Consider the following 14421-nt stretch of genomic DNA (forward strand, 5'->3'; position numbering starts at 1 on the left):
TACTCTATTGCTATCAAAGTCTGCATGTTGGGCAAGGCAAGAGCTGATGTGGGCTGTGTGGCTATGCATACACAGATAAGTCATGTATCTGCATCTGCACTTGAGCAGATCTGCATGTCATCCCTCTGACATGGACTTTGTCACAGTCACACCTGCCCATGGGGCATTTGATTGGGATTGCAGTTGCTCAGAAACTGCAGCCAGTTCAGTATAAGGCCATGACTCAGCAGTGCTAGTTATGAGGAATGTGGTCTCTGCAGCCTTTGCTGCTTCCAAATTGATTTCAGGTGCACGTCACACTGTCAGACTCACAAAATTCCCCCTGATTTTTTTCATTTCTGGCTGCTGAGCATCACCAGACCATGACCAATAGGATAAGTGGAAATCTCTTATTCACTGATGTGTACTTGGATTACCATTCCCAAAACAAACGTGGTAGAGGAGGATCTGTGCCTCACTCATCAGCTACTTTTTGGAAAAGTTAGTATCTCATCTTAAACTGTCTCTGAAGATGGGTTCATGCTGGACGTTTGTATAGAAGCAGCTGAGGTGTAGGCATATGTTCCCTTCTGCTGACTTGGCTGTGGTGACGCTAACTGTAGCCAGCAAAGAAGAGCAAGCAACTGGGAACAGTAACATCTCAAACTGCAGCAGAAAGATTGGCCAGACCTCTCCTGTCAGCACTTGGATTCCCTTGATGTTCATTGAGGAATTAAAAGTTAACTGAGGGTGGTGGCAAAAAATAGATTGGCCTGCCTAGAAAACGTTAAACCTGAAAATGTTAATACTGAAAAGCAGAGGTGGATCTGAAGGCACTTATCTCTCTTGGAATTTATATAGGGATTAAAACACACATCATCCTTGTAGCACATACGCAATTTTATAATCACTTCTTTTGTTTCACCTCAGGGTACTCTGTGGGGTGAAGAATTAATTTCCCACCTCTTTCTAAGGAATAGAGTCCTGGGATTTGCTGTCAGTCATAAAGGAGAGTTTGTGGCCAAACTACATGTTTTCTGGACCTCAGAAGTGATTGAACGGGCTGGGATGGGTGAAGGTGTACCACCACATTTCTGGAAATTAAACAGGGGAAACATGCATACAGAGAAATGCCACAAGATGCTATATGGCCATTTCACTTCCACACCAACAGGAAAAGATGCATTAGAAAAACTGCTGTGCAAAGCAGTGGCTGAAAAATTAAAATACAGGATGTTTAATTACATGCAATGTGATGCCTCCTTTCTCCCCCCACATCTCTACTTGTTAATGAAAAGGCACCTAATCTTAAGTAACAAGCAGGGGGTTAAAGTGTCATCTTTGCGCAACGCCATCCGCCACCCCAGCAAAATTGCCAGCAGTTAAAAGATATAAACAGGGACGTTTTGGGAGAAAAGCATATTGAAGTTCCTTTGAAATGTGCTTGGATAAAGGAATATTTTGAAGAGCGGGAGTGGAAAAACAAATGGAAAATATTTTCTTTGAAAGGGAAAAAAAAAGCAACAAACTGTCCTTCCTAAATAGAGATACTTGGCTGGTGTGTACTTTATGCAGCTGTAGGTCAGACCTTGCAAACAAGTACTAAATTAGGTTCAACTACTTTGATGCTAAAAGCATGGAAGTGCCAGTAATTAAGTTGCATCAAATGTAGGAAATGACTGATGTGTCTGCCATGCTGAAGATAGCAGAGTTCACTGTGCTGCCATTTGACTGACCCCTTTTTATTTATGTAAGCAAAAGGAATTTTCTTCTAAGGAAAATCAGCTGGTTTTACACCTTTCTTTTGTTTTCTGAACAGCTAATCCCCTAAAGGTATAGAAGCTATTTGAAAGAGCAAATCAAAGCCGCCATAATTTAGTGTTTTATTATTTGTTGATGTATGGTTTGATTTAGTGGCTACTTATTATATCAGGTTACCATATAATTATCTTAATTATTGACTCCAAAGTAAGTAGAGGGATTATGAGAGAGACAGGAAGGCCCAGTGGAAAGAGCATGGCTCAGAGAATCGAACACATCGCAGTGTGCTCTTGGCTCCACCATTCATTTACTCTGAGCCGGAACTCTTCCTTCAGCCATGAAATCAGGAGGGATTGCAGGGACAGGACGCAGATGCTGACGCAGGATTCAAAGAGATGCAGGAGAGCAGTATGAAAAGGACAGAGGAAAGTTCTGAAAGAGAGATGTAAATTTCGCAAGAAACAAATAAAAAAATGAATACACACCACAGCATGCATTGTCATCGAAGCACGGAGCAAACTATGTAGTCATGGAGAAAGGTGGTTTTGCCACAAAGACCTGAAATTTAAGCCTGATCACGGTTCATTTCCAGCCTCTGATACCAATTTCCCATGTGAAATCAGGAAGCCCTTGGATCCCTTTCTGCAAAACAAAGCTGCTAAAAATCATCCTTCTGTCTTTGTTTTTAGCTACTCACATTATTGGAGCACAGCTCCTAGCACAGCCTTCAGCCATGGTTCTCATGACATTGTGGTCATTTGGGGCTTTTAGTCTCCTAGTCCTTTTTCTGATAACCATCGACCTAAGCCAAAGGGTTGAGTTAGTAGACACTACTGCAATAAAAAAGCAACATTGAAAGGCTGTCAGTGTAGTCTGTGCTTCCTGTATTGATAATATTTGACATATACTGACAAAATGCTTCATCTATTGACAAACTGAGTTGCATTTTTTTCTCTACGATAGAAGCAGACACACTGGTTCTGCTCAGCTTGTGCAAATTACTTTTTCTGCTTTTCCTTTTCTTTCCTGAGCCCCAAACCGGGGATAATAGAATGTATCTATTTCCTGCCTAGAAAAGATCAGTTAATGTGAAATGGTGCATGGTGGCTTAGTGCTGAATAAGTGGGTTACTCTAATCCAGCAAGGTATCCTTGTTCTATTGTACGCCTTTTCTGCATACCATCTGGAGTTGTTCTCTGCTTAGTATTTTCAGTATGTACCATATGTTTTTGCATGAAAATTCAATAAAATATGCATTATACATGAAAAGTGCTGTAGTAAATAAAGGAAGGATGGAATCCAGTCCCCTTCATGAACGGCAGGGGCCCCAAATCTTCATAAAAGGTTTAGTCTAGTCTGACGTCTGTGCTTTTCTCCAATTTACTCTGTGTCAGTCTTTAGGAGATGCTCTAATTTAAAACAAAACTCTGCTTTCCTGACGAGGTTATTAGATGTACTTTGGCTGCCCTCTGCTGAGAGCACTGAATAAGACAGGGGAATTGTCCTTTTACCAGGAAAGGAAAAAGTGGGAGAAATTCTCTGTCCACGCACTGAGTCGTATCACTGCTGCTGGTGGTCATCTGTGGTTTGGTGTCTGTCACTGCTGCCTGGCAGAGGGCAAAGTCTTCCAAGCTACAGTCCTGTTTGGGTTTTAGTGACCCCCAGTTGTTGTCAAGGGGCAGGTGCTTTTGTAGACCAACAAACCATGTGTGTGGGCTCAGGTATTTGCCTGCCATGCAAAATTAAGCAGCGTTACACAAGGGGCAGCCATGGAAGGAAAGAGACTTCTCTCCCCAGGCACTATTGCAATCCTTCCAAGTGGGATTTGAGCTGTTTGAGCCCCCTCTACTCCCTGTCTACTGAGCAGTGCAGTTCACCACTGTGTGCTGCTCCTCATCAGTGTGCCCGTTCCTTCCAGTGCCATCTCCCACCCCCCTGCAGGCATCACAGCATTAACACTTTGGTTCATTTCTATAACTGGGGAAGGGTTTGCTCCAACCTCAACAAGAATAACTGAAGGACCTGCTATTTCTTGTGAACAAAACACTCCTGGTCTGCCATGCTCTTGTCTTTGGGAAGACACAAGGGTCCTGTGAAGATTTTAGTGCATGTATGAAACAATAGCTCTGTTGTAGCTATTAACGCTCTCTGTAATACTCTGTTTCTAATAATTCCTAGCAAGCTGATTTATTATTATATCTTCAGCTGGGCTGCACACCAAAGCATTTTGATGATGAAATGAATGTTATACACACATTTAATTACTGCCCACATTTTTGGATAATTTTATCATTTACTGTTTTAGATGAGACATTGAGTTCTTCTACAGGAAAAATGCCCAGTAAAAAAAAATGGATGGTTTAAAACTCATCTGACATGAGTTTGGCACTTAAATGTAAGAAAATGTAATTGTTCCTTTCTCCCTGCCTTTTCAGGTGCTTCCTGATTACAACAATGTACAAGAACTCCCTTATCTGGACATGGTGATTGCAGAGACACTGCGCATGTACCCACCTGCATTCAGGTATTCTTTTTTTTTCCACTTCTGATTCCACAGGGTAGATTCCTAGCTCTATAAAATGGAAATCTGCTGTTGGAAGACCAATGTGCCCTTGGTCTCTGTGCCAATGTCAATACTGCTTGTGCATTTGAAAGATATAAAATAGCCTATCGAAGGAAAACTGGCCAATACTGGTATTTCTAAAGCGCTTTTTTACAACATACAGGCCAAGATTGTTTCCTCACCGTTCTTCACATCCCCCAAGGCTAGAGGATGGAGCCATTTTGCAGCAGGACTGGCTGCAAAGCTGGATGGTGCTGCTTCCATATGCCTCAGGCTTTAGGGATATGGAACAAAGACCTACCCTAGCCTGTTCGTCATTAAAGCCTTGATCTGTGGAAGTGTTGCACACTCAGAAAGCTGTATTTTACATGTGTGTTTAACTTGGGCCTCTACCGATTTGCACTTTGTGCTGTATTATACTAATATAACTAAATGTAGCTAATGGCTACAGCCATTATAGTTTGAAAGTTTTGCCCCAATTCACACAAGACTAATCTTATTAAGTTATATTGATGAACTAAAGAAAATAAGCTAGAAAACTGTCAAATTTCCAAGTTATCACAAGATAAATTCAAATGTTAAGAATGGAGCTTTTCGAAGTGGCCAGCCAATTGCACTGCTCCTCATGAAGCTGGGAAAAATGTGGAAAGAAGACAAAACTGAACTTGCTGTGAGAGCCTCTGAAAAGTTTATCCCATGACAGCAAGCACCTTAAGAGAAAAAAGCTTAAAATCATACTCTCTTTTATATGTTCACAAAGACCAGAAGTCAGGACTTCTCCATGGAAGTCTGCAGAATTGTTCAGAGACAAGCAAAAAATATTGTCATAGATATTTGCTCTTGGATGAGATGACTGGGCTTTACTATGTTATACATGGCGTAATGTAAGTAGAAATTGTTTTGCCAGTTAAAGCATCTGAGATCTTTGAGCTTCAGCTGAAACACTGGGAAACAATCAATGCTTGTCAGATAGGAAATAAAATGAGAATGGAGCAAAGTTGTTCCAAAGTTTCAGTTGGCATTGTCAGTGGTGTTTATTGATTTGGCTTTTGTTCTGATGGATGGGGAACGGCTAGGACAGCCCAGTACCTCAGAATGTTAATTGCTTGTGACAAAGATAATGCTGAGTTAGGGGAAAAGTCAGTAGCAGCCAAGCTTATTATGAGTTGTTTTATTAAAAAATGAACTTAATAGCCAGAGAACTTTCTTCCCCAGAACTCATGTTTCCACTATCACCAAATTCATGTAAGGATGGGAAGGATGGCTTGTCAATGTGTTTTTTAGCATGCCAGTCTTTTGTTCCAGCTTTGGAGCCTCTTATTATTTATTTATCTATAAGAAAGACAGAGATGTATGACAGCGAGGAAAGAATGTGTTCCTGTAATGATACCGGACTGACAGTCCTGAAACTGAAATCTTTGTTCTACTTCTTAGGCACAGTACAGGGAGCAGCAAAGGGAGCTCCTGCATTTGTTCTCACCCCTGTGCTCCAAGCTAGTACTGGGGAATAGCACCTAGGCTGAGATAGCAGGGCACTCATCTGGGTCTGGGCTGGTTTGCGGTCTGCAGTGACCACACAAGCACCAAAAGAGCTGGATCAGGATCTGCCACCATACAAGTGCACCCACACGCTATTTCTTAGAAGGTTTACACACCCAAGCTGAGCTTTGGCAGGTGGCTTTTCTTAGTCTTCTTGTCATGATAAGGCTGCTAAGGACAGTCCTACTCTGTCACCTATCACCACAAGATGTGAGGAAATCGCAGAGTTTTGTTGTGAGCATCATGCCTGTCTTTGATGAGCGTATGTGAAGTAACTTTCCAAAGCTTGTGAATTAGTTGTGTTTTTGTAGCAGCAGCAGCAGAACACTTAGCCCTAATATAAAAAACATCCCTTGCTAAGTTTCACTTGCTGTCCCAACATGGGGAAGCTTCTCAAATAAACAAGCTCAAAACTATATTTGATCCAATTTTCTCCTGAAAGCAAACCAGCATAATCTTTCTGTCTGTTAGAGATGACTGACACATTTCATCTGCAGTTTTCGTAAAGAATCAGCCTAAAACCAACTTTAGCAACAAAATTGTAGTCTGACAGTAAATGTTTGGGGAAAACTAAGCAACCAGAAATGCTTCACTGTTAAAAGGACAAAAGTTAGCCAGCTGGGTTGGAGCTGTGTGCTTGTAGGTGGAGATGATTGTAACCAGAGAAGACACTAGCATCAGCAATGGTATTTACCTGCTGGGAATGTGTTACTTCTGAAATCGCAGGGTCAGTCCAGCTAAGAGATTTATTTTATGGTTCCCTCCAACTGAACTTTTACCTTTATTAATCATCTGGGATACATGACACTTACCGTTTCAGGTTTACTCGGGAAGCAGCTAAAGACTGTGTAGTGCTGGGGCAGCGTATTCCAGCTGGGGCTGTCATTGAAACTGCAGTTGGACATCTCCACCACAACCCTGAGTTCTGGCCAGAGCCTGAGAAGTTCATCCCTGAGAGGTACATGGGGTTATGCTTTCCATTCTTAGGTTGAAGTCCTTATTTCATCATAGAATGGTTAGGGTTGGAAAGGACCTTAAGGTTATCTAGTTCCAACTGGGTGTCTTTAGATCAAAGGCCTGCCTTAAATGCTGTTTTACACATAAGGGTGGGCAGAGGACTCCAGCCTATCCAGTGGAGACACCAGATTCTGATGGTCCTTCACAGCCACAGCCACCCACTATTCACCCAAAGCTGAATTTCCACCAAGAGGAGCAGACTTTAATTTAGGTCATAAAAATGTTATTTCCACCAAATACCCACAGAGGGTGTGAGGTTTGGTCGAGGTTGAAATGTGGTGCAGTGTTTCAGACCTGTTCCCAAATCAGGTGCTGCAAATAGTGTCTCCTCCAGATGAGAAATTCTGAAGTGAGATAGTATATTCACTGGCATGGAGGTACTCATGAAACTTGTCCAGCTCCTGGCTGGTCTAGAGCAGTCGTTTCACCTGAGATCTTGTAATGGTGTAAGTACACTGTATCAGGAGAACCTATCCCATCTATTCCCACTGGGAATTTGCTTTCTGTCCATAAGTTAGGATCCTGGGTTCTTAGATCTGCTTGGCAAGACATTCACATCCAGCATTTATTTATTCTCTTCAGCTGGGGTCAAGGAGAAACTGTCAAGTTATGTTTTAGTACCCTGCTCTGTCTTACAGATGCTGAGTTGAGCTTACAGGGGAAGTTTCAGCTGATGTGGTGCTGTGTGGAAGCACAATTCAGTTTCACGGGCATCTCTGCTTTAAGCTGTTCTGGGAGCAGTTGCATTATGTTACCACTATGTTGAAAAGTCTGCTAAGAAAACAAGTGCACGCTCCACAAACTGGGTGTAAGGCAGACAGCCTAGAACTGGTTTTGCCAGTAAGACAACATATGTATGGTGTAAATGCGTTTGCCTAATGCTCCCTCTGGAGCAAATCTTGGGATATGCTCTATCAGGTACCTTAAGGCCATAAAGAAGAGTAATGACAGGGTTAGAGAAGCTTTTGCTGTGGGAGAATCTTAGCACTAACTAGTCTAAGGGTTTTTTTTTATTTATTCAGAAATGCTGTTTATTCACCACTTTAACAATACTATGAAAGTACATTACAGGGTAAAACAGATAGTGGGGGCTGTAGTCCCCTTGACTTGTATGGTGCTGTTTGTTATGAATCTGAGATGAAATTTCCTTTTGAAGTATCCCTGAGGAATGAAGCATAACTACTAACTCTTTCCTCAGATTGTATTAGTTGGTAATGTTAGTAAGAATTATAAAATAAGATCTTAAAAAAAATAAATTAATTCAGCTACAGCCTTTTTCCCCCCTAATGTTTCATTTTGAAATCTGCCTCAAGAATAGTACAAGGGAGACTTTAAATTTAACAGAATGATATATGGGGGTGAGCAAGGCAAGAACTGCATTAACCTGTTTGCATGAGATAATGCAACAGTGCTCAGTACCTGAGTTAATAGTCCTTTAATCTCAAATTATGGGCTTCTATAGTACTTTTTGCACTAGTATCCCAATCTTATATAGGATATCTAAGTGTGGGGATGGGATTAGCAGAATACACAGTATTATTTTTTTCCTAACTTCAAAATAGCCTATATTATCCAGTATCTGAAGCAGACCTACAAGGATGCCGGAGAGGGACTCTTCATCAGGGACTGTAGTGACAGGACAAGGGGTAATGGGTTCAAACTTAAACGGGAAGTTTAGATGATTGGATACAAGGAGGAAGTTCTTTACTGCGAGGTGGTGAAGCACTGGCATAGATTGCCCAAAGAAATGACAAATGCTCCATCCCTGACAGTGTTCAAGACCAGGCTTGATGAAGCCTTGGGTGACATGGTCTAGTGCGAGGCGTGCTTGCCCACGGCAGAGGTTTGGAAGTAGATGATCTTAAGGTCCTTTCCAACTCTAATAATTCTGTGATTCTTAGACCTTATCTCTTTCTACCCTGCATGAGATCTCCAGGCCATAGCAGTCTAAATTTCTTGCAAACTGTATCCAAACAGATGGGAGATTTTCAGGGATGACCCCATACATAAAGAACAGAGCTTTCACCCACATGCAGAACTGGATAAGTAGTTTTGTACTACCAGGACAGCTCCAAATACCTTAAGACATGGGAAGGCTATGTATATTTCCAGGGTGATGTCACTGGTGTAAAGGTTTGCTTGTTTTAAGGAACGACTCTGAACAGTGACTCAGCACAGGCCAGGGTGAGGCTCACCTTGTTTATTATGCATTGGCCTTAATAACTTATACTGGCTCAGCCTCTGTATTCTCATCTGTACATATTCTGCCCAATGTACATCCATCTTTGCAGATGCTGGCAAACAGATTTCATTTTTTTCTTTGTACTGCTGTTCAAATAGGAATTTTTATTTCCTTCCTTGAGAAAAAAAAAAAGACTCATTTCTAGATGGTTGATCAAGTATTTTAAAGCTAGCTAGATGTGGAACTGCATCTGCATACAGACTGACACATTAATCAGCCTGTACGATTGGCTGAGGTACTTCAGCTCTAAGAACAGAATTGTGTGCAATTTCAGTGTTTCCCAACTGGGAAACTGGTCCCTTTGGACCAAGAGCAGAGAGAGGGCCTCTACTGAATTATAACTATCTTCCATGGCCTAGTCAATCCCATGAGAATTCATCTCCCCTTACAAGCTATAAAGAAAAATTCCCATTGATCTGTCTCTGTGTTGTACAGCAAGGAAGTGATGGTTCAAATTGCAGCCCCTTAGTTTCCTCTTAGCCGTAATCTCTTCCTCATACATGCAAAGGTCGACAGAGATAGTATGTCTGCACCTAAAGTTATCATTCTGCTGAGCGTGGTCATGAAGTGAAAGCAATTCATGAAAGATAGATTGAAAGCAATGTCTGTCTGTCCTCTCCTGGAATCACCAGTTGATAAGGGCTGATGGCAGTAAGTTTACTTAAGGGTGTCATCCCCATCAGGACACAACCTGTCAATAGTGCCCTTGACCTGTCCATTAAGACCAATTGAAATAGCCACCTTTTGAAATGTGAATTAAAAACATGGAATCAGGAGCAAAAAGCATTTATTGAACCAGTTTCCATCTCTGTACCTTCTAGGTTTACAGAGGAGGCTAAGAAGGAACGTCATCCCTTTGCATACCTACCCTTTGGAGGAGGACCCCGTGGCTGCATTGGCATGAAAATGGGATTGCTGGAGACAAAAATCACTCTGCTGAGGATTTTGCAGAAGTTTCAATTTAAGACCTGCCCAGAGACTGAGGTTTGTACAAGCAGACACTTAAAGGCCACACTTGTCAACTTCAGGGAGTTGACAGTGTTTCCTAGAAAGGATGTCTGACTTGCCTTTGTGACTTCCTCGTAGTTTGAGAAAACTGGTAGAGCCACATCCATAATGAGGAGGGACAAGAGGCCTGGACTGCTAGTTTTAATCAAAGCTTTATTTAACCTTTACAATTTTTCCAACAAAATAAACAGTTACACAGCCCTGCCTTAATGGAGAGCAGTGTAGCAACACTACAGTCAAAACCCCTTGATTTACACAGGCTGAGAATGGGCATACATCTGTCACGGGATCTTAGCACTTCAGGTTATTCTTATTGCTATATACATTGCACCTGGCACTTACTCAGCAGCAGTAGAGTTTATAGAGTTAATTTCTTTCTGTTCAGATCTGCAGTGTACCTGGGCAACTACTGTCTCAGCCTCCGGGTGTAAATTCTATTTAATATTACACTACCACAGCTCACTATAGAACAAGTACTTTACAGCTTCCACAGTAATCCTGGTATGAATTGGTCCCCCAGCAAAAATGTCTGTCTGTATATGGGGGTGTTGTACACACATAAACAAATACGTACACCTGTACATAAGATGATCTTTTTTTCTTTCAGATTCCTTTGCAGCTGAAATCAAAAGCTACACTTGGACCGAAAAATGGAGTCTACATCATGTTAGAATCTCGCTAAGAGAAAATGTATATCCCGAAGCCTTCTGGGATGGAACTCCTTGTTCAGTGATTCTCTGGGTATAATTATTTCTCTAAACCCCAAAGACAGGTAGGAGCCTAAGTCCCACTGATGGTCAGTAAAGTGGGGCCTCACTGCAGTCCTGTGGGAGAGCCACCCAATCCTTTTTTAGGTGAGACAAGGGCTCCACAGTCTTTCTGGTGGTTTTCAAGTCACTGTGAATAGTACCTGTAAAGAAGCATCCCACTTTCAATTGCTTTTCTACATCACACTTCCTTTTACTCATTTGTAAGAATGCTTTCTTCATGCTCAACTTCAATAAATGGAGCAGGTATCAAATGTATGCACAATTTACAATAGATTTTTTATTACAATTGATTATTTCATATATCCTTCCATACACTTACAAGTCCCTACTCTAAAAAAAGAGGCACCACAGTTCAGTTGTAGCAGAAGACCTGGGAGCCAGTGCATTGGACTTTATCATGAACTCTGCTAAAAATCAAAGCTGAGTCTCCTGCACAATGCTTAATCTCTCCCTGTGTCTGTAAAGTGGAAGGACTTACACCTTTTTCAGGCTTCTGAAGTAATTTGAAATAAATTTAGATTAAAAATTTGCACTCGGTTCATTGCATCAACATGACTGAAGAGAAATGAAGTGTTCCCCTGCTTACCAGTTAAGTTCTAGTAGCTAAACCCAAAGACATGAGGTGACAGCCATTCTGCTGGCTACTGAACTGTTGGATAGGTGGAAAAGAGAGATGTATTTAAAGAAAGCAGGATGTCTGGAGGAAATTTAAGGATAATTTGAAGAAGTTGGTACAACATCTGCTTCATGTTGAGGCCTTTCCTTTTCAAGCGTTGCAGTTGGCACTATCCTTTTCTAGCTCATTGTCTCAAGGAAATTAAGACCGCTGCATGCATTAGAGCCAATGGCAAGAGAATCGGACCCAGGACCATCAGTGCCAGCGGCTCACTTGATTCCTTATGTGACCCTGGAGCAGGTCATGTCCCAAGTGCCTCACTCCACTCAGGAAGGAACTTGTCTGATTGCCAGCTACAACAGTGCCATAGATCCATTCAAGCTGTATGGCTGCACACATGCATCTTCACAGCCAAAGCAGCAGTATGATTTTGTTACCATAAAAATCGGTTGGAGAAACTCTCTAAGACTCAATTTGGAGTTTTAGAAAGCAGGCATTCTTTATTGCAGAGCTGGGCACACATGCGAATCATTTCGCAAAGGTGACCGCATCCATTGCTTGCCGGCAGCAGCTGTATATTCAGCACACTCATGCGTATTCACAGTGTTTCCAGGAAATGATTTACATATTAATGAGATTTCTGGGAACTAATTATAATAATTGTAATTACTCATGCACTTTCTTGCTGCATGGGGGTCTCTGCTGGTCGCCGATAATCTTCCTTACTGCATTTACTGAATGACGACAGAGCCTGTGCACGTTCACAAGGTCCTAGTGCCAAGTTAGCAGTTGGTATGTCTTTGCTTCTGTTCTGTTCCAGTCTTGCTCCACAATGGGCACCACTCTGCTATCTTGAAGGCTAGCACCCTGGTCTTATTTACTGTCTCCTTAGTTGTTATCAGTTCTGTGATGTTCCTTCCCCCGTCAGCCGAACATTCCTTTCTCTCTATGTGTTAGCAAGTTAGAACAGTTTGGTCTATTCTACTGTTAGTTTAAAGACACACACACTATTGTTAGTTTAAACCTACACTTTAAGCCTACAGTTTCACTCTTCGCATTCTCCCCCCGCTCCTTCCTACTCCTCTACAAAGCCCTTCAATCACCATACAGCTAGTGAAGCATCACACAGCAGTGAGCAATTGACCAGGAAAAAAAGAAACATTTCCTACAGTGTACACCACAAACTAGCTGGCTGTACAACTGTGCTGCTTTTGGCCAGGATAGAGTTAATTTTATTCATAGTAGCTAGTATAGGGCTATGTTTTAGATTTATGTTTTGTTACTGCTGGGCAGTGCTTACACAGAGTCAGTACTTTTTCCGTTCCTCACATCTCCCCACCAGTGAACAGGTTTGGGGTGCACAAGGAGTTCGGAGTGGACACAACAGGGACAGCTGACCCCAACTGACCACAGGGATATTCCATGCCATATGACAGTGTTTGACATATAAAGGTGAGGGAAGAAGGAGGAAAGGGAGGATGTTCAGAGTGACAAGTGGCATTTGTCTTTCCATGTCAGTTACTCATGATGTAGCCCTGCTTTCCTGGGGATGGCTGAACACCTGCCTACCCATGGGAGGTGGTGAATGAATTCCTTGGTTTTGCTTTACTTGTGTGCATGGCTTTTGCTTTACCTGTTAAACTGTCTCTACCTCAACCCACAAGTTTTCTCACTGTTATTCTTCCGATTCTCTCCTCCGTCCTGTTGGGAGGAGTGAGCGAGTGGCTGCATGGGGCTTAGCTGCTGGCTGGGGTTAAACCACAACAACAAAACTATGAGAGAAGATGGTCTCAGTCCCTGGGTCCTTTTTAAAATTTATGTATTTTTTCTTCTTTTTTTTTTTTGACAGTTTTTATAATAGCAAGAAATTCTTATGGCCATAAAAATGAGGAAGCACCTGGTTCTTTGCGAGTGCTCACCTTCTCCCTGCTGACATACTCTGCTCGAGGTTTCCTTAGGTACAGCATCCCTCTTGATGGCATGCACAGAGAAGTGTGGCAGCAGGAGGAAGAGGCTGACTGCTCAGCTTTACTGCAAGGATTGCTGGAAGGAGCCATCTGCTCACTGAGCCCTAGCTAGTTCCCAAGTTTCTCTCCAGCAACCACCTTTTGCTGCCTTCTTCCCACATGCTGCCTTAACACTGATCAAATTACTGTATCTGGCTCCTGGAAGATTTTGTCTTTCATGGGGTTTATTTGTTTTTAAACAGAGCTCTACAGGTAGTAGGGGTGAAGTACTGACCTGGGAATCTTGGAATTGTTCCTATTTCCATGGAGCATCAATGGCATGCTAAAACAGAAGTGCCTGGTTACAGATGTACTGATTATATGACTTACTGATGGAGTGAATGTCCTTTATTTGAAAAGAAACACACCTTATATACTTTAATTTTTACACATTATCCATCATTTTTCCCTCTTGAAAATGTGCTGGCAGCTGATTTACTGTACAGCTTACACATACAACTGGCAAAAATTTGGATGGGCTTTGCTTAAAAGCTTCTCACCTACATGAATAAGCAGGACACTCATTCCAGTCTCAAGACAGCTATGAAAGGCATGTTTGTCCCATCAGATTATTTTTTTCCTCTTTTTCTTCCTTATGTGACTTATCAGGTCATTGTGCATGCAGTATTTTACCAAATACTCCAAGCCTAAATCAAGCTTGTACCTTTCTTCCATATGTTCATGTAAGGGCTGTTGTACATCTTGTCTCAATGCTGTTTATATCATCAATAGTTACCCAAGAAGGTGTCACTAATGTGTAGAGTAGTTGAACTCATATTTCTGGGACTGAACAGAAGCATTATCATAATCATAGAATCAGAGAATGGTTTGGGTTGGAAGGGACCTTAAAGCTCACCCAGTTCCAACCCCCTGCCATAGGCAGGGACACCTTCCACTAGACCAGGTTGCTCAAAGCCCCA

The 14421-nt window shown here is 42.0% G+C and overlaps 1 protein-coding gene across 9 annotated transcripts in view; it reads left to right on the forward strand.

The window, feature by feature from the left end:
- The window catches only part of TBXAS1 (thromboxane A synthase 1), a 239321-nt gene extending 228187 nt beyond the window's left edge, over nucleotides 1-11134 (forward strand). For 8 of the 9 annotated variants that reach the window (XM_061444973.1, XM_061444964.1, XM_061444965.1 and 5 more), the window contains 4 exons: nucleotides 4176-4264; nucleotides 6663-6800; nucleotides 9923-10085; nucleotides 10717-11134. In XM_061444973.1, the coding sequence (XP_061300957.1) occupies nucleotides 4176-4264; nucleotides 6663-6800; nucleotides 9923-10085; nucleotides 10717-10791 (465 nt within the window). In that variant the 3' untranslated portion in view covers nucleotides 10792-11134. The remainder of the gene's footprint in view (nucleotides 1-4175; nucleotides 4265-6662; nucleotides 6801-9922; nucleotides 10086-10716) is intronic. The other variant, XM_061444970.1, reaches the window with a different exon arrangement.
- The last annotated feature ends 3287 nt before the right edge of the window (nucleotides 11135-14421 follow it).

The sequence above is a fragment of the Pezoporus flaviventris genome, unplaced genomic scaffold (assembly GCF_033815535.1).
Source record: "Pezoporus flaviventris isolate CSIRO_AGI_PZ_B2104156 unplaced genomic scaffold, CSIRO_AGI_Pfla_v1 ptg000002l, whole genome shotgun sequence".
NCBI lineage: Eukaryota > Metazoa > Chordata > Aves > Psittaciformes > Psittacidae > Pezoporus > Pezoporus flaviventris.